General features: G+C 44.6%; 1 protein-coding gene across 1 annotated transcript; it reads right to left on the bottom strand.

The window, feature by feature from the left end:
- Positions 1-921: 921 nt before the first annotated feature.
- On the bottom strand, positions 922-24,781 carry LOC144144373 (dual specificity protein phosphatase 12-like). The gene is made up of 7 exons (XM_077675794.1): positions 24,222-24,781; positions 24,038-24,151; positions 22,489-22,610; positions 20,255-20,348; positions 14,335-14,503; positions 11,311-11,359; positions 922-10,805 (listed from the first exon to the last, which is right to left on the bottom strand). The coding sequence occupies exons 1-7, from the start codon at positions 24,557-24,559 to the stop codon at positions 10,249-10,251; spliced, it is 1,443 nt and encodes a 480-aa protein (XP_077531920.1). The 5' UTR covers positions 24,560-24,781; the 3' UTR covers positions 922-10,248.
- Positions 24,782-26,715: the final 1,934 nt, after the last annotated feature.

The raw sequence follows: 26,715 nt of genomic DNA, 5'->3' as shown, positions 1-26,715 counted from the left end.
TTGCCACACAGCAAGTGCGTGTTCAGCAGCTTTGCTGGCTTCCAACCACAGCGTCCTATGTGGGAGCACAAACCTTTGCGTTAGCCATACGTACCCAGGAAAGACCAAGTGAGGCTACTACTACATGGGTTAATCATTGCCACCCGAGATGAAAAAGGAAGACACAGGAAAAGAATAGGTGACAGGACAGGCAAGGAAAGACGACCGGATAGAAAAAAAAAGGAGAGGGGGCCAGGAAAGGGCAACTAGCTGACTTCCCTTGGATATGTCAGCTCAAGGGTACAGTCCACAAGAAGCAGGGCCAAAGTGGTGAGTTGCCTTTGCCAAGGGGCCTTAACAAAGTCTAGAGCGACCTCAACATCAGCTCAATTCCCCAAGGATGCCCTTTTTCTCAGACATGGCTAAGCCATGCACAGATGGAGGCATGAATGGGTTCAACCTATGTGTACTCACCGTCACGAAGTTTACATAAGGCACCCCGTGCGGGGATCTGCCAGTTTAGATAGATGACCAGGGTTGAACTGTAAAAGTGAAATTAGCTTGCAGCAACATCACAAGTATTAAAAGAGTTCTTTTATAGAGAACTTTAATTGCTCCAAAGCTTTTACAAACAAGAGCTCTGTCTAAGCACAACTGTATCATTGACCTCGCTCATCATTTTATACCACTGTAGGCGATGCACTGATCAAAAGAACTCTCAGGTTAGCCACTTTTTAACGCAAGAGCAAGACAGCCATACAAAGCAGTTCGATGTGATTTGGGCCTTTCGGGCAATCGACAAAGCTCTTCGTAACCAAAATAAACATTGAATTTGTCATAACTGCATGCCTCTCTAGGAAAACAGACCAACCAAACCACAGCCAGCAAGAAATAAAATGTAAACAACAGAAGAAGAAAAGGACAAACAAAATGTTCAGCGTGCCTCAGTGATCTAAAATCTTGGATCCTGAACAACAGTGACATGGCATACTTGTTGCACAACATTAATCCAGCAAAAATAAAACTATCCTGTCACTTCAGCTATTTGAGCCAGAATCTTCAATTTTGGGAGTTCAGGATATACTCTCTCGATTTTCTTATATTGCTGCCAGTAAATGATTTGCACTGTGCGCGGCATTTAAAGTAAGAGCAGAACAACCACGCAAAATCAACGAAACAAAGAAATGACAACGAGGCTGAAGGTACATGCTAATATTATGATGATGTGATTTTGTATGCCCGTTACCTGTAAGCATCTAGTATAGAAGACACAGTATTGACAAACAAACAAACAAACAAATATATAAATAACAAAATTACAGCACTTTGCACTGCAACAAATGACAGATATTCAGTAAATTATGTCAGTTTACATGGCCACAAATACAAAAGTTTCTATACACTGGTTGGTTGGAGGCACCCAGAAATATTCCCATGACATGTTTTCACTAACTTTACATTTTGTTGCCCATAAATATCCTAAAAGGCTGCATGAACGATTTAATAAGCACACCCCTCTTCTGCTCAAAACAGTCATTTCCACTGGGCAACTACTTAGTCTGGGTAAACAACCTATAGACCAAGGTTAAAACAGTTGTGGGTTGAAATTGTATCACTGCACATGGACATACGTGAACACTGCACGTAAAAAATTCATAGCCTTACCAAAGTTTTATACTTCAGTTATTTCTTTTTACAATCGTTTAAAGAATAAAGCAACTTGACATCATTTTGTGTGTTTCAAACTTAGCAGAACTCCCAAGCACAAAACAATTTCAGACATGTCTTCTTTCTCCCCTGCAATACTCCAACAAACAATGCTTACCAAATTTTTGTGTTTAGACGGCAAGAAATGGCAAAGAGCAGGTATCAATTCTGTCAAATTTCACGACTTTCACTTTTGTTTTGAAAATGAAAATGAAAGTAACAAAAATGGCTCCACACCCTGGAAATTTGAAAGTGCGGTTGAATCCCAATTTAATGGAGTCACTCTCGAATTATTTAGTTAAAGTGGAAACTCAAGAAAGCGCACTAGGCCTATGGGAAACTGGGGGGGAATCGAAATTAGTCGGAACTCTCCTCGAATTAGAACTCTCTCAGGCAGCTTGTGTATGTGAAGGTATCAAGCGAGCAGCATGTTTATGCACTTTATAAACTTCAGAGCGTAGTTCTAAGATCTGCAGACAAGCATCACCAACTTGTTTCGAAATAAACTTTAGCCTTGTTCTGACTGACAGCACTGGCCTTTTCATTTTTTTCTGGGTGGTCCACTTATTGCGAACTATGGAATGTGATTAATGGGTGTCATGTGGTACCTCTGGTTTGTCAAAAGTGGGTTCAACTGTATGCATGCATACAACACACGCAGACACCACTCGTCATTTTATATGCACTATTCTCAAGTGGCATCCGATTATGCCACTCCTTCATGGGTGGCTTTATCAAAACCAGAGGGAAAGAGTGTGTGCGTGAGTTCAGTGGCTGCTAAATGAGACCATTTCTCCCATGGAATGCACACACCTGCTTCCCATATGGCACAAGATTTCTAGCTAGAGCTTCCTCTTAAGCAACAATGCTACTCAAAGCACACCTCTAGTATGCATAGACGTCGGCAGGCTTAATAAACACATTAGCAGAGCAATGATTTGTGTATTTGTACTGGACAAGATGGAATGCGCAAGGTTCAGCCATGAATCTCTCCACACCATTCAGCATGCTGTCACATCTGCACATTCGCAACAACCGGAAGGTCTGCCACAGCCCGTCCACCATCAGGTGATTGGTAGCCTAGCAAGCAAGTTTCCTTAACGCTGAAAGAATTCTGCAAGAACTGATCTCACCATTTGAGTGCAGATATCCCATAGCACTAAGCAGCTAATGCATGTGCTGTCAACAATATCAGTAGTCTTTGAACCAATTGACGATCTGGTTTACTTTCCTCCTACGAAACCCTTTTGACAAGACGTTGAAAGGAAGGAAGGAATAAGTGGTAGGGTCTCTACCGAAGAATTCCAACAGAAGAAACAAGAAGCTTAAGAACGGCATCACAAGAGCCCGGAGGGGACTAGCTTGACACAAAAGCAGTTGGACGCAATTGGGAAAGGCCTTCATGAAATTCCTGTTGTTGGTGACAGCCTGAAACATCCACAATTCTAGAGTTTGCATGTTGTAGTTAGCACCAGCCGCCATGGTAGCTCAATGGATAAGGAGTGTGCTTACTGCAAGTTCAATTTCTGGACATGAAAGCCACGTCTCATGAAAGAATGTGAGGTGGTTCTTTAACCTAGACTCTTCTAGGGTACCTCAGATTTTGCTTTGGTGGAAGAAACCTAACTATTTTTTTCTTTCAGCTTGTTTTTGCTTAGCATGGCATAGCAGATTTAGCAACTGCCTAATGAAAGGATAAATTTTGTTCTTCTCTGGTGGTTTTTTTTTTTTTTTTTTTTGCCAGAAAAGACTGTGCCAAGGCAAAACCATGCACACTCCACCCGGTGAAGCGGCAATAAAGACAACTCTACCTCGCTCTCTCCATCTCGCGCACACACTCGAGCACAATCAGGGCTGTTGGTTTGAGACACTGTGCCCTGGAAACACATCTCACATCACTCCTTGGCCAGTGGAAATAACATCAGCATTTTTGCAAGGGCTTGAGCAGCCCATGTTTGCTAAAAATAAAACCCCTCCAAATTGAAAGTGAAATTTTCGGCTTTTCTTGCAGCAGCAAAGTAGGCACAAATAAAGTGCCAATAAAATAATGGCTTATGCGAGTTGCCCTAGAGCAGTAAGAACACTGCCGAGTAATACGGCAAGTAACATTGATGTGCACTCACTAGTATAGCATCTTTTTGGAGCTTTGACGCCAGACAGGTGTAACAAAAATCTGAGCTCTCTCGTGCAGTAGTTCAAAGAAGGTTTACCGTGCGCACTGTACAGAGAGAGAGAGAGAGAGCTCTTTATTAGATGAAAGCAGAGAGGTTTGCCGGCATGTTCCCACCTACATCTGCGCACAGTACATATTAGTGCTCAAGCTTTCGCTATTGAACAAGGTGATGTCGGCCACTGCTTGCAAGTCTGCAACATGTTGCTGATGGCTTACGTCAGTGCTCCAGCATCGGTAACAACAATAAAATCCTTCATATGTGGTCTTATTTTTTCATAACAATATGAGAGATGTAACAGAGAACAGTGCATATGTTTTTAGTTGTTATAACATGATGATAAATAAAGAGAAACGTTTGCACAAGACTAGGGAAATAATTTAGTCAGGTGGCACTGAACAGCTGGTTTACCACCGAACGCTTGGCTCCAATATCATTACGTTAAGACTTGCACACAGGCGAACATTTGCTCACTTTCTGAAAGCTTCCCACCAGATGACACTGGTGAAGTGCAAGGAATTGTGTGAAATGAATGCCCAAGTGCCCCCTGCTGAAGGATGCAGAACATCAGCACGACCTCTTCTGCGCACCACACAGACAGCCAGGTGGGAGGGCCCTAAGATGTAAAATTGCACAGTGATTCTTCAGCTGCTCGGCCAGTGAGCTGCCAAGCCAGACGCGAAATAACGGAAATGGCAGTTTGTATGATCCAGCTCGGCAAGGAATGTGAACAATGCATTTAGCACGGCACCAGAGGTTCTCAACACACAGGACTATCTACTTGTACATTTAGGGCACACTGGAAAGCTCTTTCACTGCCCGCAGGTATACAGGCTATCTGCATTGCAAATATCCAAGTCCTCAGAGGTTAAGAATCAGCATGATGCCAACCAGAAAGAAAAGGGGGAAAAAAAAGAACAAGAAAAACAGCAGAAACATACAACCGACAAATGCACAAGAACAAGACAAAAAGTGATACGTGGAATCTCTTGGTCTTGTTTTGAAGCGCGCATGCTGATCGTAAATACCTACAATATAGTAGGCCAAACCACACTAAGTCTCTTGCACTGGCACAGTTCCTGGAGCTCAGTGTGCATAAAGAACCATGTGAAACTATGGTCACACACTGCCATGAGACTGAAATTTCAGGTTTGCTCGTCCTGCCATTTTTTCCCCCCCAAGCACTTCCTTTCCGTGTAGTCATTAACAAGTAAAACTTGAGCAAATTTGTGACACAGATCTCGGCCACCTTTTGTGCAACAATCACATTTGCAGGAGGCAACCACAAATGCGACACTACGTGAACACGACGAATGTTGTTTTGTGCCCTTGGGAAACTCGCTGCTGCCAATACAGCAAACCACCAAGAATGGCACAAAGGAATGGCACCATAATTTGATGCGTTGGATGAGACAAAGGACGAGTTATGATAACGTGACCATGTGTATTTCACTACACAGTGCACAATTTAGTTGCAGCAAAAGAGCGCAAAGAAAAAAGGACTGCCCCCCTCTCGCTCCTTCAACCCTTTCTTTATGGGCCCGTTCAGCCCCCATCATGTAACCATAAGTCACAAGCCGCAACAGGAGTTATTATTTGCCTGCACAATTTGAAGGGACAAGGGAAAAATTTAGGAACAAGCAAATTAAAGGGACCATGAAGACGAAATATAAACCAGAACTTTCCAAGAATGATACAATGCCTTACTGGAACACAAAATATATCAGTTTTAACTGAACAAGGGTTTGGAAAGGCCGCAAGTCTGGAAAAAAATTGAAGGAAGTGCGGTACCAAGGCAGCCACTTTACTGCACTCACTAGTGACGGCTGAAGGCAGTAAAAACAACTGCAAAATGCACTAATCACAGTTAGAATTCAACATGGTGATTTTTTTTTTTTTCAGCAACATGCAGTACATAAATGACTAAAGCTTAAAAACTAGCACGGAACCAACAATAATTGAATGACGATGCACTGAGCAGCAGATTTCACGGCGGTTGGGTATGTGGCGACATCTTTCGTCCCTCTTAGCTGCACAACTTGGCTCTTTGCAGGTTTGTCGTCTTCCAGACTACCACAATAAAAAAAAAGTAACCCTGGCAGCCTGCCTTATGATTATTGGAGAGTTTACTTGGGCAAGAGTTTGATCGTCCACAGCAATAATGGAACCCATGACCATTTAACTACACAAGCAATGAATTTCATCTGTAATAGCACCACTTCTGGTTACTTTTGCCGGAGGGTTTCCTACAATATTATAGCCAAACCCAAAATGAAATTGCCAGGGAAAAAAAAATCTTTAGTTTTTCGCAAAAATGCAACAGTACAAATATAGTATTACTCTGCAGAAACAAAAATAAACTGGAAAACAGTGTTCACCTTAATACATTATTTTAATGTTCTCTTATTTTAACATACACCTAATTTTCATGACTGAAAATAAATAGTATGCCGTGTTTACACCACAACTTCACTTATTATCATGGTAACTCAGCACCCATCAGAATCATCTCTCTCGAATCACACCGTTCTGAGGGAACATGCATATACCTTAGGGACATAACCCTCCTTTGGTTCAACTCTGGACCAAAAAATTCAAAGGAAAAAAAAAAATTACTAGTAGCACTTGGGTCGGTTTGCGTGCTTTGAATGCGAAAGCATTATGGCAACGGGAATTCGTGAATTAACCACAAGCTTCTCACGGAAGCTGTCAATCTCGCCTGCCAATCCCCCGAAGTGGGTGGTATGTGGGAACAGCAGGTGGGTATGTTGACGTCCCAACCATATGGGAGTGGATTGGCAGTGAGTGAGCTAGTGACAACAGCTGTCATTGTCACTGGCCAATCCCCTTGAAAGGTATGCAACCAGTGCAAGGACCATTTGAAAATTTGTGCCGATAAACTGGTAGCTTCTATGTAACCAACATGACACAAACATGAAGTTGCAGCGAAGTATTGCCACGGAAGCCATAATGATTTCGCACTCGAAGCAGGTAAACGGACTTAAGTGTACCCTGAGAGCCCGCATAGGTGTAGAGCGGTGGTTAAAGGCCAACTGCACTCAAATTTCACCCTGGCTAGATGCCTCCGAAATGTGTAGTAGGTACCATTAGAACTACTGCAACGTGACCGGTAGCTCTGTCCAATGCGTGGTTATTCAGTTTCAGGCACTCAAAATAACACCCTTGCAGACGACAAAGCACCTGCCGGCGTGTCACGCAAACAGCCATTTAGCGGAAGTGACATGCCAGCCGTCCAGGCCGATCGGCCTGCCTCGCAGCGGAGAATTCAGGAAACTCGTATTTCGCGCCGGTACGTCTGGCTTTCATGGCTCTGAAGAGGCTTCGTTAACTGTACAGTTCTCTCCTTTTCGAGTGTCGTCGCAACATCATGCCTACGTGGTGTGCTGCTGTCGGAGCGCACGAATAGTGTCGTGCTTGCAGGACAAGCGCTCGCTTTTCCGCGCGCCTCCCACACCCCCGCACGCGCGCGCTCACACTCTCCTCCTGGCTGGCCGAGCCGGCCGCGTCGGCCGGTCCGCAAAGCTCGCGCCGTCAGGCCAGGCCGTCTGGCCACTCGCGCCGACGGCTGATACGTCACTTCCGCCTGCCTGTAATGGCCGCGCTTTGCGCAGTTTCGGTTTCAAAATCGTCGATTTTTGCTGGTCGCTTGCAACGTAATTACGCACATTTTAGGCGTCATACTTCGTACATCGCGGTCTTTTTAGTCATACTATGCAGGAACAGTGATTTCGCGTGGTCGAAATTTTGAGTGCAATTGGCCTTTAAGCTACTTAACTCGTACCTGGCATGCTCGAGTTGGATTCTCATTCCTGACACTTTTTTTTTTCCAAATTGAAGGCACGTGAAATTTGGGGCCATCCACAGTTCACACCATTATGTTTTTCGCCTCATGGGACACAAAATGCTTCCGCATTGAAAAGTTGAGTGAGTGGCTGTCACTAAATGGCAATTTTTTCAATCTACACGAATGGGACACACTGCACAGTTGCTGAACCTTTATTCCCCAAGGGAGAGACAAGTTGGTGTTAAGAAAACTGCGCAGTCATTACAATAAAAGCTCTGTATTTACACATAGACCCGTCTCGATGGCCATTAACGTTTCTCATCGTTGTCTTTACTGGTGAGTGCTCGTCCTCCAAATCATGATGATTGCTCGTTAGCGAAACTTTATGTACTGGCTCTTTGATGAGTATACTTCAGCATTTTAACACTTATTGGTTATAAGCTGGCTCATGCACAGAAAATGTGGCAAACACCGAAGGCTTTGTAGTGCGGACAGAACTTTTTGGGATGGCAAATGCATTATATATACAATGAGCGTTTGGTGGGCACACAACAATATGCTAGGAGTGCAAGGATTTCGTTGTTGAGAGCTTCCATTGTTAAAGGTTTTGACTATATATCCTAGAGGAAAGAGTGCAATGCATCACTAAGCCAGCACGGGAATAATGGGAAGTGAAGATTTATATAGCTTCCAGTTTGGCTTGGCCCACAATGCACCTATGGCTGCGCAGCCTCAGAATTGCGAGTGCCATTTGCTCAGAAAGGCCACTCGCTAAAAATAAGCCATTTATTCAACTGAAGCATTTCCAGGATGTTTTCTTTATATCCATAAACAAGGAACAAAACTTCGCTCAGTTTTGTTCCTAATCAGTCTCAAGCATGCATGTCAGGCCTGCGCAATGGTAACAAGTGCAGCGGGACTCCAATTATATGACCCCTGGTTATTCAACAACGCGCTTCTTACGGCGAATCACAGCGGTCCCAGCAAACTCTTCATGCAAACAATGTAATGCAGGAGTACAGTCAAGGACAGATGAAATACGAACACAAAAATATGAACTAGAGCACACAAATAGCGCAATTTCCTTCCATGCAAGCAAAATTGTCTCGTGGCTTTATTACAGTACCAGTGTTTGGAAATGTGTTTTTGCTCACAAAGGCCACTTGCTAAAAATAAGCCATTCATTCAACTGGAGCATTTCCACCACTAGTGGGCCGTTGTTTGATCCCCACTATCCATACTCTTTGATTTTGCGTGTTCTGGTTAATTTTTTTGTGTTCACGTTTCGTTTGTCCATGACTGTACATACTGTTCGCTTAGTAAACTGAAAATACCTATGGTTGTTAAAAGAGAAACTGGTGTCTTTCCCACCTTTCAGGTTACTTTGCCACCTTGCCCTGCCGTTCATTTCCTACCCCATCTTTCATGCTGCTTTCCTGTTGTTCATTTCCCTTTCCTTTCCACCGCCAAGAAGATTGCTTTTGTTGCCATCTCCCCTGCTTCACTGTTATTCTGGCCTTGGCCATCACATCCTTCTCGCACCCTTGCCTTGTTCCGCTGGCGGGCTAGCACAGATCGGCACAAGATATGCGAGTAATTATTTTTCTGACAGAAATTTTGGATTTAGGCAATGGTAGTGATGGGCATGCAGATTACACCAAGGACTCAAGTTATGTTCCAAATATGGTAGTTTAAGCTATTAGCCAACACATCGTACCAGACTGTGCACTAAAGCAGTACTTACTCACACCCTGATCATACGACCACCTGGACACAGAAGCATTTACTCACACCCCAATCATACGACACCTTGGACATAGAACATTTTCATGCGGTCCCGAGAAAGTTGTATAATCAGGATTCCACTGTATTGGCATTCAACCTATTCAAGCGTCTTGCTGTTATCGCTGCTGCCGAGCTACGGAGCACTAAACTTGCACGAAACATTGCCGAAGCAATTGGACAGAATGCTCACACACAGTCAATTTCTTTCTGGCAGCGGTGGTGGTTGCAAAATTTGTCATGTTTCTCAGCAAGTGTGACGTTAAGTAAGTGCTTGTGGCTAAATGAATGTATTTTTACAGCCATACAAGTGTTTCAAACCAAGCCAATCACAAAGCTAACATAAATCTGCACGCCTTTCATCATTCAGGTGCAAGCTGAAGAGTGCTCTATGAGACTTGCGTAGACACTAGCACCAAATTTCTCTTCCAGATGATAGCAGCAAACTTCATGCCTGTTGGACCATTCCACTTGCCTTCTGGCATGAAGTACGTGTACTGACTGCCCGTCTTTGGCTATTTCCTGATGAGGTCACAAATCATAGTGAATGGATTGGGAAATTTGACATTCATGCCTTTGATTGCAATGAATACGAATGCAGATAGGTATAACAGACTGGTACAAAAAGTTCAGTCCTTTAAATGAACCAAGGTTATTTACATTGTCTTCATGGTCTCTTTAATGAATAAAAGCAAAACGAGATGAGGCGATAGGATGCAGTGTCACTTTTCCTCTGCTCAGAAACTGCCCCAGTGATCCTCACCCATTTCTCTATTTAAAAAAAAGAAATGAGCCAAGCACAGCCTAGCACCTTCTCGGGCACTGCCTGCAATCGTTCAGAGTCTCCATTCCCGACAGATGAAGACCAGAGCCAAGTTCGCCATCAGTGCTGCCATCTTCCCGCTTCTCCTTGCCCGGTTGATCGCCGGCGCAAGCTGGCCCACTCTTTGGCACTTCTTCTGGCCGAGCGTTGGCACAGCCCAGGCCGCTCTCCTGCCGCTCCTCCGGCTGCTGCTCTTCCGGCTCGTCATCGGCACAGTCCGGCCCACTCCTGGGCAGCTCCTCCAAATGGCCGCAGGTGGGAGCAGGCTCGGCGTAGCCGCCACCGTTGGGCGTAGCCTGCCCATCAATGAGGCGCTCCACTTCCCTGGCGGCACCCTGCTCCTCCCCCTCCTCCCCCTCCCCCTCCTCCCCCTCCTCCTCCTCCTCTATCTTGACGCATGGCCGCCCACACTCACCCCTGCCGGGCTGCTTCTTCAGCCGGCGGGAAGCTTTGATGCGTTCCGAGGCTGCCCGGTCGACCCGGCTGGGCGTTATGTGGAAGCCTGGCTGCGCACACGCACCACACTCGCAGTACAGACCTGCAGCGGGAGAGCCCCGTGGCACGGTACAGTCACAGCAGAATCAGGTTTTCACATAACACTGCAAAGTCAGAATGCACGACCTCAGCAAACATGTTTCTGAACTTGTACTGAACTTTTAGTTGCCGTGAGACTTAGCTTTGACAATGGAACTGCAATAAAAGTGCATTACCAGTAGAGGTATCGATGGCATTCTACTGTACTACACAAGGTAATAAAGCACAGGTACGGATGATAAAATTAAAAAAAAAGAAACATGAAAAATTTTTGAAAAAGAAGATAAGGGGGAGGGTGGATGTAGGCTTGCAACAATAAGTTTATGTAAAACATGCACAAAACTTAAACAGGACCACGCTGACTTGTATTTTGTGCAAGTGGTTGCATGCTCTATGAAATGCTAATTGTCTGGTCAGACAGAAAAGATAAAATGATGCATAAACCAGGGCAGAAAGTATTATCTCCAAGTATTAGAAAAAAGCCAGTTGAAAAATGTGCGTCCACTCACCCGACCAGTTGTAGTTCCCAATTTTATTTTGGCAGTGTGGACACATTAACTGCACCAGAACAAAAAAGCAGCAGAAGGGCATCATGTGATATACACCGCATGGTGCGGCATATTTCTGCACAACAAGAATTCCCCTAACCACAGGAAAAAGCGCACCTACTGGTGATAGCAGGTCACGTCAAGAGTGCTATGAACAAAACTCTGCAGAGTGACACCAGAACAACATGTTCTAGAAGAAGAAGCGATGAAGCTGGCTTACCAAACGAAAATGCCACAACAATATAGACTGCTGAAATGATATTAGGGAACTGTTCAAAAATTGATCCTGTCCAGCCTGCTTGTTTGTTTGCAGTCAACTTTTCCACAAAGCTCTAATGTTACAGTGTTAGTATTTTGTTTAACACTGAGGTTAGAAACCACACTTACTTCGCTATTGCTGCAATCAGTTTTTATTATTCATATTCAATGCATAATTAAAAATATGACCTCTACACATTTTAACTCAAACACTTGAAAAAATTTGGTGTGTGCCAAACAAAAATTTGCACATATTACAGTTGAACCTCGCTATGACAAAATTCACAAGGCACATGTCAAAATTTATTGCCACGAAAGATTTGTTAATGGTGAATTTAACAAAGAAACTACTTTGAGCCTTTACTAAGTAATCTCTGTGCACATGCTGTTCCTTCTTTTTTGACAAAAGCGCCGTTAAAGGGGCCAAAAAACAGAATACAAGTTTGGTGCATCAAAAAGACTGCCCTGTCCCAATTAAAACAATACCAATTTTATTCTTAACTTCTAACACATGGTTTCTCAAAGTGGGTTCCGCGGAACCTAGGGGTTCCACAGGCCCCTCAGGGTTCCGCGAGCCACTGATAAATTTTCCCTGGTTCCACAGTCGCAAAGTCTTATATGGTAAACTTGAGGTGCGATCGATCTAAGGAACCTCCATTACTTACGCCCAAGTGTCAGTAAGTACATCTCGGCGCGTAACAGAAACGCGCGAGCTGCGCAATAAATCTCGCCAGCAGCTTGTAGCCAGCCAGACTCCGAAAATGGGCCACGTGGTTAAACTACTGCACTTGAATCTCGGTCTTATATTACCCCCATGCGCATTTCTCCTGTTTGGAGATAGGTGCCGCTAGCGTACGCATTCGCGTAAAGTCGACGGGAAAAAAAACGATACCCTTGCTTGCTTTTGAATTTATTGCACGTTAATGTAGCATGAACGGAATGAAAACTGGCGGGAGTGGGGGGGGGGGTTCCTTGGCACTTAACAGAACTTAGCAGGGTTCCCTGGGACCGACATGCTTGAGAACCCCTGTTCTAACATTTAAAGAGAACATATAAAGCAGTGGCGACTTCCCATTCATTTTTCGGCAATTTTTCAATGACATCACAGAACATTGTGCAATTTTGCCTGCCACTTCCAGAAAACAAACATGATTGGGTGTTTGATCATACTGGGGCCTCTAGTTTCGTTTGACTGTATCACTTGAATGCGGACGTGCAGTTTTAAAACACTGATAACTGTTTTTGGTGCTGGCCCATACTAGTACGTCACTTCTGCCCATTTTACGTCACTGTGGCACGAATTTTGAAAACGTCTTCAATATTTCTTGCGTTTTCTTAATTTAAGTTAAAAAGCACCTTTCACGGCTGAAATGGGGCTGAGTGAGTTACCGAGTTACCCAAGGCCTATTCTTTCAAACTGAACAAAGTTGTGTTTTTTCTTCATGAATCCTTTAAGTGAATGGCACCCAGAAATCGGAATGGACAGAGGAGCCAGTTAATAAAAAATGCATCACTGCAAGTACAAGCAAACAAGAATGGGAATAGCACCAATGAGGTTAAAAAAAACAAAAACTGCAGTCTTTTTTTAATCTCGTTAGACAGCAACAGTGTTTTTTTGCTCCTGCCTGTAATCTGCACTCAAGTTTCAATGATTGAGCGAGATCAGTTGCACATTAACAGTGCCCTTGGCGACAGACTTGAACGCCGCTCGTGAGAACATTGCAGAGTTGAGACCACAATCTGCCCAAGCGGGGGGCGATGACAAATGTGGGAGTGCTGCAGTATCAACGCCTGCTGGTCAAAAAGCTTGATCGCCGTGTCTATAAATGTGAAGTTAGACAAATTCATTATTCTTCTGTTGTCCCATAAAAAAGAAGAGAGGATCATCGCAGGTTTTAGAAAAAAGATTAATTTTGGATTATTTGATCAGAAAACTCGTGACTCACAGAGCGTGACAATACGAAGCAGGGCTTTCTCATCTAGAGAGCGTTAACTGGGGCAGCTTGAGAGTGGCCACGTTATCACCATGAGAAAAGAGAAGCAGGAGGGCGGGGTTGGCCCCGTGCCAAGGAGATAAGGAGCCCTGCCCAAAAGCACTTTTCTCTTGCTGTTTAGCCGCACTACATTGCAGCAGTGCGGGAAAGCCCGTCGCCGGCAGCAGAGAGTGGCGGTGCATGTTTTCGAATTTCAAAACATTCTCAAAATGCATTAGAAATTTTCAAATAGTGCTATTCGATTCGAAGCCAAATCAAATATTGCATTATTCACTTCGATATTTGAAGTTTCGAATATGTGCACCCCCCCCCCCCCCCCCCCCCTCTAAAAAATGGGTATTCAGACGTGTACATAGAACACATAGCAGGACACAACAAGACCCCCGAAGATGAACATCACTGGACGCAATGAAGTCGGTAACTATACCGGTAAGATGTGAAGAGCAAAAAGAAGGGGGAGATGGATTAGGGGGTCATAGTTTAACAAAGCTACATGTGAGATTTGGAAGATGAGATTTGGAAGATGAATTCAGAGTGCTTAGATCTTCGTTTATGTGCACTGCAACTTTTCAGCATGGAAAGGTTTGCATTTGAACCTTTCCAAGAAGCAGCTGTAAGTGTGATGCTGTTCCGACAGTGCGGGAGCAGTGTCAGATATATCCCATCTCGAGTTCTCAAATGGCACAGAAACAACGGCTGCAGCTGGCAAAGGCGCTTTTGAGAGCATGCCTACCCTTCCCTGCAGCGCCCTTGCTTGCTCAAAGAGCCAGGCAGTTGGCTCCACAAAGATGCTGGTGCGGCAGAGGCTGCTCCCGTCCGGCTCCTGCCACCGTGTGTCCCACCAGGCAATGCTGTAGCCTGGAGTGTGCGGCACTATCTTGGACGCGAAGAAGAGCGTAGACCTGCAATGACCACCACCACAGGTCACGAATATGAGGCCCAGCTACCATAAAACGTTGCACGGGATGCCCTCCCATCTTTTCCGGAGATTTGAAATTGCCACCAAGTACAACTGGGAAAGCCTCCACTCGCCAGAGGCGAAATTTTCACAAATAGTAGTAAAGCTGACACAATGCAGTTGACAGAAGCTGCAAATTGCTTCATTAAACCAGGAACTCATCAGATAAAAAAAAACACACACACACACACACACACACACACACACGCACGCGCGCACGCACGCGCGCGCGAGCTTCATACACCATTCCATCCAGGATGTTTCCGTCATACTTACGCAGTGCTGTCTGGTAGCTGGCCAATTTGCTCGCTTGTGCATTTGCTCTGCGGTGTATAAAAGCTGCTACTCAGAGCGGTTTCAGGGCTGAAGCGTTCTGCGCTCCACTCTGTGGTGTAGTTTAAAGTCGTTGCTTGGGTCAAACTGAAGCGATCTACTTCAAAATGGCCACACTGCTAGCCACGATGAAGCTTGTATTCGTACCGGAGTAGTGTGATCCACTGTGCTTTAATTAAAGGGGCCAAGAAGACAAAATACATGTTTGTTTTATTCCAAAGAGATGGTGTTCTATAGTGCCCCCAGTGCTTGTCTGGCAGCAACCAGTGCTTTATTCACTGAGAAATGAAACAGTTTAATGCAAAATTTTAATCCTCCTGCTAAATCATGTGTTTCGTGACGTCAGCAATGACGTATCCAGGGCAAGTACATGATAGTGCTCATTTCGTGAAACATTGAGTACGCTCAAAAAACAGAGTCACAGAAGACAATGTCGCTTATGCCAGTTGGCTACTGTAAGCTCAACGCACCAGATGGCTGTGCAGCTATAACCGGCATAGTGCACCCAGTACGCACTGGCACTGGTGCTACTATGTTTACGTGTATATTCGTAACTTCTATTGCTTACCACGCCAATCTTACTGCTATAAAAAGAATATGCGCTAAATTTAAGTGCACATAGCTCATTCTGCAAGCTTATAAACCCTGTTTAGTTTGCATTGGATTTTGCCGGCCGCAGCCAATCACACAGCTGCCCATAATATGTCACAAGTTCAGTACGAGAAAGTAGCTAGTGAGTTGCATGGCCATTCTCTTTCTTCCTAATTATAGAGCTTATCTGAGTGAAGTTTGCATTAAAAGTGGTGTTAGTGTTATTTTACCTAGGCAATATTTCGAATGAACCCAAACTTGCATTTTGTCTAGATGGCGCCATTAAAGATGCAATCAATACATGCAGTGAGCCTGAAAACAGTTCCCCATCACATTTTTTTTCCTGTCATGTCTGAAGGAGGTAATTTGTGGAAACAAAAAAAACGAACCTTTCTGGGAAAAAAAACAAAATGAATCTGACAAGTGGGAGAGCTTCGATGCCCATGGGAAGTAAGAGCAGCTCGTAGTCAGCGTAAATGACTGTAAATCTTTCAGAATGCAATATATGTGATTTTTGGTAAGTAGAGCAAGTATTTCACATACTCTACAGCTTTGATTACACCCTTAGATTGGTACCCTCTTCCCCCCTCATTGCTGCTCAGTTCAGTGTATGAACAAGATTTCCCCGGTCGGATCTTGGAAGTGACCCTGCAACACCATAGTTTAATAGTGCAGCTGCTGTTGAACATCACTAAATCAAACAAAAGGCTTCATGGAATATCTTCAAGGATGAAAGCACATTTGGCATAACTGTCGCTGAAAATCACAGTGGCTTGCCCATTCAGTGTTTGCAGTGATGGCCGTTGCAATGTGACCGCTTCGGTGTAACGCAGCAATGGTTGCAACGGAACTAATAGCGCCTTGGCTGAGAAAAAGCAACCCATTTCAGAATGTGGGTATTTTGAGTGCGGGCAAAGACACTGCCCTCGAGTCTCGCCACCTTCTGACAGGTACCAACTGCGCCAGTAATGAGTGCAGGACTGCGGCTCCTACAAGCACTAAGGCCATTAAATTTTGCCCTTATTACTGAAGCTGACGATGATGGTTGCAGATTTAATGATGCAAAGCCAGCAAAGGGCAAAGAGCACCAAACAACAGGACAATTATATTACAGTGGTCTTAAGTATAATATTATTGAAGCTGTTTTCTGCTACTACTAGTGCTTGTAACTAGGTGTGCTGAGGGAGTTCAGCTGGACAAAACTGTCAAAAAAACCTTTGTATTCTAAGGCGCAAAGTACAAGCTTCCCAGCCGGTTTATTTCTTGGGCATCTTCTCACTAAAGCATGCATTAAGAAAGAGCCTGAAGCATTGCAAGCTCGTCTGTGTGATGCTTATGGAGGAGGGTCAGGGCAAGGAAGTGTGTAGCCTGCATGCCCACACCAGAGAGGAGGAAAGGCTGCCCGCACACTGCTTCAGCTGGGCACAAGCCTAGGTTTCCCCTTAAACCTACAGAACTGTCTATAGGCCCTCAGCACCATGACCGCTGCACCGCTTGTTTCCACTTTTCTGCGGTGTCTACGAAAATACCACTGCGTAGTTGACAGGCACTCGTACGATATCTGGCTGCCTCATTTGTGTTTGCCAAATTGCGCCGACAAAACTTGATAGGGTCATGTCTGCAAGGAAATACTAATAATCACATCTACAACGCGAAAAAAAAAAAAAAAAAAAAAAATTGCAGCCTGGTAGGGTGCTCAAACTCAAAAAGTTCACCGGGAACACGGCTCTGCACATTTCCTTATCACCCTCACAAGTACCAGTGGCAAGAGCAGCACATCACCACTGTTGGGCATCAGACGTGGATACATAATACTGTGGACTTCATTGGACTGATTATTGGATATGGGTAATCGGTACTGTGACACATTGTTTCAGCCTTGCAATGAATATGATCAGCTCCAGTGGAAACGATTGCGGGGTCATTTGAAAAATAAATGTAATAAAAAGCCACCTGTGCTTTTTCTGTAAATATGCGCCACACTCAAATGTCAGATATAGTACCAGTGCAAAGTTCTGCATCGTATTATATGTGCACGCTCAGTTAAATAGGTGCACACTGATATCTCAGAGCAACGCCGCCTGTATAAACATTGCTTAAGGCGTGAGCGAAAAATGGCCAAACAGCCACTCTCCTGTTGCTCTCTCCTACCCTTCCCCGCTCCGTAGCCTTCCAGCGTGATTTCGTGTCCGCCAGCCAACGCCGCTTCTCGGAAACTATGCAAAATAGTGGAAAGTTTGTTTAGCGTTCCCGAGGCGGCGCTCCTACGCCTTCTTGTTATTCACCATGCCTGTCTGTCTTGGTCTGTCACAGATAAAACTTCATTTGTCACGAAGCAAAATCCCTTGCGCGGCCGCAGGCTGATGCCGGCTTTGCGCACTTATCTACTCGGATCACAGGCCCTGAAATTTTCTGAGTGGGGAATCCCACCTTTATCCCCTCCGCATTAAGGTATTGTTTTGACCCCGCTGTTCGCACTCCGCATCGGTAAGCACTTCTAAAATTGAGGACTGTACTGTAGAAGTGCCCGGACAGCGTGGCGGGATCCAAGCTACTTATCCTTTTGTTTCCTATAATTTTCTGAAGTTTACAAGCACGTGATATTATTGGGAAGTAATCGTAGAAGTGAATGCCTGAACAAAAAACGTGCACGCAATTTTTTCTTCTCTAAATACTACAGAAAGAAAAATATCAGTAAAATAATGGCTGCCCCATCCGAAAATATCGTTTTTCTGTTAGCTATATGTCTACCCGACAATCAGTATGTTCTTACTCTATTTCAGTCCACCTCCGTCTTTATCTTTGGAAAAATGCAGCAAGTATGAAGCGAGCGACACGTTGAACGAGATCCCCAGTGCGCCACAGAACTCCAATGCACACAAATAGAAAATTGTGACCACAAATGTGACGGATGGTAAAAGAGACAATGCAATGCCGACTGGAGTGACTTGCAGTTGCTTTCAAAATGTATCGCTAGACTGTTTTTTGTGGAAGTCCTACAAGCAGCACTCGTGGCCTATAAGTTATTAGAAAATGATAATTTATTTAAGTGCAAAATTTACTAACAAGATTTCATGAAATTGAGTCTGCAAGGCGCAAGTAAGCTCTTTCTTCAAAAGCCTTAAGCTCACTCGGTACTAGCGCAACAATTTGAGCACACTTATATCAATAGCCCCAGCTTATACATATGCTCACACTAGCGGGTACCAGCATTGTACAAACTTTTTAATACTGAAATCAACAATACGCTATTTGGTTCAGGTTCAAATCAAATAGCAGTGGCATGCAAAAGCATCAAATATTTCCTAGAGCTGCATTTAAAAGTCGTAAAGTATACACAGACTGTGTAACTCCCTTATCAAATAGTGTCCCAACAAACTCAGGTACAGCGAATAACCCCACCCCCCGTATTACCCAGAAGAAATGCCCCACAAAAACGTGTAAAATGCGTCCTTTAGGATGAATTTAGCGTCAGCTGAATTCTAATTTAGAGGTCTTATGACCACGCCACAATTCGCTGGTTTCCTTTGAATATGGCAAAAAGCTTGCCTGCAAGGCATCTGTGCTGACAAGAGTGTCGGCAGTTTTGGCTACTTCTCTCTCTCAGCTAGTCAGGGCCTTCAGGGTGGCTTGATAGTGTGGTTGTGCACAAGCAGACCCGGTCAACACCTGCTAGGCAAGACTTCTTCATAGACCTACTTTTCCTAACAAAATTATCGGCAACACTAGTTATACTTCAGCAGAAACCCTTTCTGTGTATGTAGAAGACAGACAACAATAAGCCAGCAAAGTTTGAACTTCTGTGAAGCCATGAAAAAGTCTTCTCCTGGATACAGAGGTGCTGACTCTGTGGCAAGCTTTGTTATGCGTTATACATGAACTGTCCCTAGTTTGGTAGTTTGGGGGTTTGAACCCCCTCCGAAATTTTTTTTAGGCAGCACATGAGCCACACTTGGCACTTCTTTTGGCACATCTCCTCTCTTCCAATAACCCATAACCCCCTCCGAAAAAAATTTCTGGCTATGGGCTCTGCCCTAAATGATATACGGTAATAATACCGTATTTACTCGCATAATGATCGCACTCGCGTAATGATCACACCCCTGAAGTTTGTCACCAAAATTCGATTTTTTATATTTCCCGCGCAATGATCGCACCCTGAACTTGCTGGAGCGATAGGTCATACGTGTGCCAAGTCTAGCCAAGTCCCGTCACCTCTTTTTTTTTTTTCTCTGCGCTCGTTCTGTCACTTTTTTTTTCTGTCCCGTCTGTGTGCACAGTTTGAAGTTTCAAAATGAGAGGTCGTGATTGAATGAGAAATAATTAATAAAAATGTCTGTGTGCTGTCCATGTGATGTGTGCATTTATTACAATGGTAAGCCATATTTACCCTTTATTTTTAATTGTGTTCATGACACCTATCGTAAAATTATTGACCTGCAATTTGTTGCGTTTCTTGTGCTCAAATATTCTTCCCAAAAAATTTACCCCGCGCAATGATCGCACCCCTAAATTTGCATCAATTCTTTTGGGAAAAAAAAGTGTGATCATTTATGCGAGTAAATACGGTATGGCCAGAAAATTTTTTTTAAACTGCTGTCAAGATGGTCATTGCTGAGAGATTAATAGATAAAAGACACATCGCAATAAATTTTTTGAGCTAAAAAGAAACCCCAAATTCCAAATAAAGCAAGCAGCAGAGCCTAAACTGAGCATTGTAGTGAGCACTACAGGTTTACACTCACACCAGGTGGCAAAAACCGATACGTACCTACACTTTTTGCACCGGAGGCATTCGCCATGAGATTTGTCCTCATCAGTCCAGAAGCTCTTCGCTTCACATGGCACCGCATAAAATGAGCCAGCTGCAAAGACGGGCCTTGTGGTGAGATCTTTGCTTTACAGGCCAGCTAAGTGGCTGCATCATGCCATGCTAGGGGGAAAAGGGGAGGGGGAACAACTGAGTAATTCCCTAGGCCAGTCCCGGAATGTACACAGGCATGCATTGGGTGTGCACAAAATAGCACTAAGCAAGGATTACTAGAGAAAAATAAAAATACCGAGAAATAAAAAGTGGAAATACTTTTTGTTCATTGTAAATGAACTGACCAGAAGCCCCAGTTGCTTTACTCCGTTCTAATCACTAGCTTCACAACACTTTACTGCGTTTCACTCACAAAATCTTTATATCATTGATTCATTCAGAGAGAGACCTGAATTCAAAATATCTGAAAATGTCAAAATTACTGACCACCAAATTTTTTTTAAATGTCATGCAACTTGACAATTAAGAAACCCAGATAAAAACTAAATTTTAATTGCCCTCTCACATAAAATACCTATCACGCTGTCTGGATAGTAAAAAAAGTACTAGTTGAGTTATTCTTTGGAGTTCAATTATAGACTACAATGCTAATAATAGACTACAATTCTCTACTAAGCAGCCATGCTTTGCAAAGTTTTACAAATAGGAACTGAGAGCTGCAGAACAAACATTTTTCTCATTGATTCTCATAAACATGCACACAAGAGCTAGCTGCTTTAGTTCCTTGAGCACTTGTTTGTAGGCACCAATCATGGTTTCATTTTTGACTAATGCTGCCTCAGTAGGGGGCAATACATTCATCAAACATTCTCTGCAGAGCTAAGTGTTTCCAAGCCTGGGTAACTTCATAAAATATGGTTAATCATGTGAACTATATTTAATTTGTTTACTACATTGAAAATTTTTTTAACGGCACTTCCAAAATTCTCAACAGATTTGTACCAACACCGCAGGAACGCACTGTTGTGTGCGTATGCCCAACGTGACGGCATAACAAGCCCAATTGGTGCAGCTTTCAGAACATCATAGGACCTCTAGTCAGGAACAAGCAAGATGTTTACTATGTAGCAAGAGGTTTGTCATTACTAGAGTCAGGGGTGTCGGTGTGGGGAGGGAACATTAAACAAAGTGAGAGAGAGAGATAGAGAGAGAGGACATGAGTAGGAAAAAATTGAAACAAGAAACCAAATCATTACTAAAAAACAAAAGCTTTGGGGTGTGCTGGGGGTAATCCACATAACCTTCAGACTGTTTTATTCATTTTTGTTCTTCTTGAGGGGCAATGCAAATTGGCAGATTGTTGTGGTGGGAGCAGATAATGCCACATAAGCTTGGGGCATTGCTTGCTGCAGCAAAATAATTTACAGTAGCTGTTGCTTGATGGTTGGGTGATTCAGTTGCCGCATCCTTCCCTCCATCCCCAGAAAGCTGGACATTTTGGACGCCACCTTGGAAACCACTACAATTGCACGGAAGCTAAATTTTTATTGTTCCGCAAGCATACGTAAAAAATGCAAGTGAAAAAGTAAAATGGCTTTGAAAAAACTACATATAAAAGCATGCAGAAAGTTTGTACTGCCTTTTGCCAGCATCCATAGAGCTTGATGCCTTCCTAAAGAACTAAAAGTTACCACAAGTGTATGGTTTGTAGGGCAGGTTAAGGCACTTCTGCAGCTGCTTGCTCTACTTCTTCGAAACCTGCCACCTGATACACTTTAGGTAATTAAACTTTCTGATGCCCTGGTATTCATCCCATCACATCTACAGATACTGCAAGCACAAGAATTAAAACTATATAAAGATGGCGGGGAAAATATTTGCCAGAATTGTTTGTAGTAGCAAGTTCTTTTTTGGGGGGGTTCAATGTTTACTAGGTATTCTTCCATAGGATGCGTAAAGGTTGAATGGAAACCAGCACAGTCATTTACTACACCAGGGAATATACCATCTATACAGAGTTACAATCACAAAGATTCACTGTATCTGTGAAAAAAATAGAAAAATTCCCTGCAACTCTGTTTGGAGCATTTTTTTCCCCTCTCAATTAGTCGAGACGGTGGCCTATTACTTCCATAAACATCACCCAGGATGGTCACAAGAGCATTTGTAAAGGTACGTGTCACTTCTGAAAGTGTCAGGCACCTTTGTTTTTTTTCCTTTGTTGTAACTGAACAACTTACCTCTCTTAGCCAGAAGAGAGAGCCTTTCTAAGATAAAAAGCCTAAACTGCAGGTCTGCCTTGTTGAGAGTGTAGCCCATCTTCTGGAAAAGCCTCAGCTGAGCAACAAAGCCCGTGTTTGGCCTGTTGCAGAGAAAAGAAAGAACAAGAACAGTTGCAGAGAACAGTTGGAATAGAAAATAGAAAATGTGGCACAGAAACACATGCAAACGTTATGTCAACTTAGAATATGATTATTAGAACAATGATGAACCCGGAAGACTCTACAGGCACGGCACGAAATAACATGGCGTTCCCTTTGGGGTGAGGGGAAATGGTGTGCCATTCTACTTGACTCATCCATCGTAAGAGGTTATGGAGGAGGAGGAGGATGGTCATCACAGGCTGCGAGGATCGTGATTATGATTGCACCCTTAATTTGGCACTTTCGTGTTACTGAAAAGCGGTCACCCTCCAGTTAGTAAGGAAGAGGTCATGGTTACAACCAAGCATTGTGGCATACCTACATACAAAAAAAAATTCCTTAGAACCCAAGCATGCATATATCGCAAGATAAAATCCTTCACCCCAGGGAAGTAAATACTAGGACCACAAGGGGGATTCAGGGGGAACTTCTGTAGCAGCATAGCTCCTCAACAGACTTCAATGCTTTGTAGCATTAGCTCTAACACCTTAGCTGGTCTGGGGTGGAATCCTGCCCTATATCCACTCCAAGTGAGCGCTAATTGGGTGAAGGCAGACGACAAGGATGTGACACAAAACAAGCCTGGGTTTGCTCCACAACCAGAACTTTGTCACGGCTTGAAACTCGTGTGATTACGGACATTTTTGAATAGGACACACCTTAGAATCCCAGCCCAATGAAGGTGCCAATAGACCAATTCGCAAGGCAGACTGCAGTTGTGAGTGACTTATGAGTGGCCACTGGGAAATACTGCGCCTATGAATAAATGCTACATGCACTTTGCAAAGCTCCTTCAGATTTTGTTCGATGATGCTAGGTTTGTTTAGACATAAGCTGCCAGTTCACTACCTGTTTCCCTCCCATTTTTGCATTTTGTGACTTGCAAAAGAGCAGGTCACAAAATGTGTCCACGAAGTCGAGCAAGCAAAGGCAGTGCTTTCACCTAGCAGACGGTATTTCTGCAAGCTTGACAGCGGGGCCAAGTGTGCCTGAAATTACTCGCTGAAATCTACTGATATAGGACAACTTGTTTTTACACTTTATGCCCCCTATATGAACCGTTTCTTCGGGACAATCAAGGAAGTGGCCTCAAGCTGACACTGCTGATGTCTTGTCTTGAGAGCAGTACCATCCTACTTTCTCCTTGTCGAAGTGCATTCATATGCTCATTTTCAGCAAGGAAGCGAATACCACATACACCAAAATCTATTGCTTGTCTTATGAAAATTTTATTGATGATGTCGCTAGTAGTCCATACAAATGAATGCGATGGTGTTTGCAAGTCCCCTCACAAAAGGCGACGTACACGAACACGACAGCAGCTGAAAAAAGGTGAAAAGCCACCCGCACTGCAGGATTCACGTACCCGATGCAGGAGCGCCTTTCCTTCAACCTGAGCAGCGCCTCGGCATGGTCTAAGGCATACTTCCGCATGAGGTGAGCAGCAACTAACGTAGCGCTCCTCGAAACTCCGAAGCGACTGAAACGAGCGCGGAAAACACGTCGATGTAACGCGCTTGCAGCGAAACAAACCGAATCGGTAAACTCACCAGTGCACAAGGCAGGCGCCACTCCGCTGTCCTTTTTCGATGAACTGACAGGCCTCCTGAAAGCGACTGAGCAAGTCCTCTTCGGCCCTGTCCTCTGCGTAGAAATACAAGCAGACGACACTCTCCTCGAACTTCACGCGATATGTGTCGACCGTGAGGATGTGGGTGATGCCGAAGCCCCGAATGAGCTCTTCGTCTTCGGCCGCGTCTCGTCCGCCAAGGTAGAGGCCATCCTCCACAAGACTGCACAGGGGCACGGATTTCGGGCCGGCAGAGTTACCGGAGGATTCCGGAGAGCTCCGGGGACATTCACCAGAGGCCCCGGCCTCGGCGCTCATGGCTCAGCTCGAACCAGCTGCCTGCGCCGAAGGCGGGGAAGTTGGTAGCTCTTATTTTCTGCTTCTGCGTGGTGCAGTAGTCTGGCTTGACCTCGGAACAGATGGGGCGGACCAACAGCTACCGCGCGTGAGCGCCAAGCACCGAAAACAAACCACGACCACAACTACCAGTACCGCTGTCAGAACAACCCCGCGGCGATGACGAAGATTTCATAGCTTGCCGCCAGAGGCGTTCGCTATGCTAGCGCCCGTGGCCCAGCGACTAAATGGGAACGCACAAACGGAGGGAAAGTCAGTCAGTCAGTGAAAACTTTATTACACACCAGTCAAAAAGGGAGCGTTAGGTGCTCCCTCCCCCCATCAATCGTTCGGTATCCCTTGGGACTTGGCGGCTTCTAGGGCGAGACCGATGATCTTGCGCTGGGCCTCGGAGGTTCGGCTGAGGAGTAGTGCTGGTAGTGCCTCCCAGGATGCTACGTTTCGGTGCGGTTTCTTGTACGAAGGACAAGTTCACACCATGTGGACGAGGTCCGCTCGACCCTTACATTTCTTACATCTTGGATCGACGACTCTGGGATGCCACTGGGTTCTGAAAAACTCCCGTCTGCAAACGTCTCCAGTAAATCTCCTCTTTTCTACTTAGCTGCGGATCCGCAGGAGGTAGTATCTTCCTCTCCAGTCTATAATATTGCGTGATTTCACTGTAGTCACTCGGCCCTTCGTTCACCGTCATTTGGGAAGGAGGTCTGGCATGCAAGGCTGAGGCCAACGACGGGACATCAGCAGCGGCGGCGTTGGCGGCGGTCGCCCAGACTGTAGACCTCGGGCGGTCGCATATGCTTTCTCGTTCCCAATGAGTCCCCGATGAGGTGGTGTCCACACACTAACGTTACCTCTTCGGTTGTAAAGTTTTTTACGTTTGCGAGGATACTCCAAGCGGCGCTAGAGATCCTCCCTCGGTCGAAATTTATGATGGCCGATTTAGAGTCTCACTATCGTTCTAATTTCCGGCCGGGTCATGGCTAAGGCAATGGCTACCTCCTCAGCCTCCGTCGCGTCCCTACTCAGTAACGTGCAACACGAGACTGGGACCTCGCTTTCAGTAACCGCTACTGCTGCTTAAGCGGTTTTACTCTGATATGCCGCTGTGTCGGTGTAGACGTCCGTCTGTCCACTGCACTGTATCTGGTTTGCAGGGCGGCTCTGCTCTTTCGTCTAGCTTCGTGATACGCAGAATGCATGTTTCTGGGCATGGGTGTTACCTTAATTTTCTCCCTGATCGACTTTGGTATCTCGCGTGTATCTTTGGCTAGTTCACTGGTCTGGTATCCCAGACTTTCGAGTATTTTGCGACCCGTCCTACTGCCCCAAGTCTCTGCTGTTGCGATGCGTTTGCCGCCTCTATGAGTTAATTTAAAGTGTTCGATACGCCCTAAGAATCTTGGCCGTTGACGTGTTCGGGGGAAGACCTAGCGCACATTTGATTCCCTTTCTTATTATTATGTCCAACTTATTCTTCTCGGATTTTGTCAGCCTCATGTAGGGGGCTACGAAAATCGGATCCTAGCTACTGATACCGAAGGCCTGAAACACCCTGAGGAGGTTGGCTCCTTCATAAAATGAAATCAGACGCCTTTGGAAATTTACACGGCAGAGAACATCAAAAGGGAAAATCTCTACGTGGTAGATGGTGCTTTGCTTTTTGGATTTAGAGAATGTTATTTGAAAACGAAGACCTTTAAATGATTGGGAATATCTGGTGTGTAAAAAAGACACAGAAATGATTTTGCCCATTTTGTTGTAATTTGGAAGTATTCGAATGTTCGCTTTCCGGAAACCCTAAAGATGGCCGAAAGGTAATTGAAGGCATAGTGGTAACTAGCGTTACTAAATAAGCTATTTATTTAGTGATGCTAGTGGTAACCAATCGGCTGTCAGTTGATGGGCCCATGTCGGTGAGAGACAGTCCAGAAGTACAGTGTTCTAACTTCTAGAACACTGTACTGACTGTACCAGAAGTCCCTGGGCGTTCATAGCCATCCAAGCCCTCTTGACCATCTGAAACTGGTCGTGGGAATACGAGTTGGCCGGCATATCCTCCCACTTCTTTGGGGTTGTGGTGGGGCAGTTAGGAAGGGGTAAGAGAGCATTCACAA

The sequence above is a fragment of the Haemaphysalis longicornis genome, unplaced genomic scaffold (assembly GCF_048455015.1).
Source record: "Haemaphysalis longicornis isolate Haplotype H1 unplaced genomic scaffold, Haemaphysalis longicornis Haplotype H1 scaffold_1, whole genome shotgun sequence".
Taxonomy (NCBI): domain Eukaryota; kingdom Metazoa; phylum Arthropoda; class Arachnida; order Ixodida; family Ixodidae; genus Haemaphysalis; species Haemaphysalis longicornis.
The sequence above is the reverse complement of the archived record's forward strand: the minus strand, read 5'-3'. Positions and strand labels throughout refer to the sequence as shown.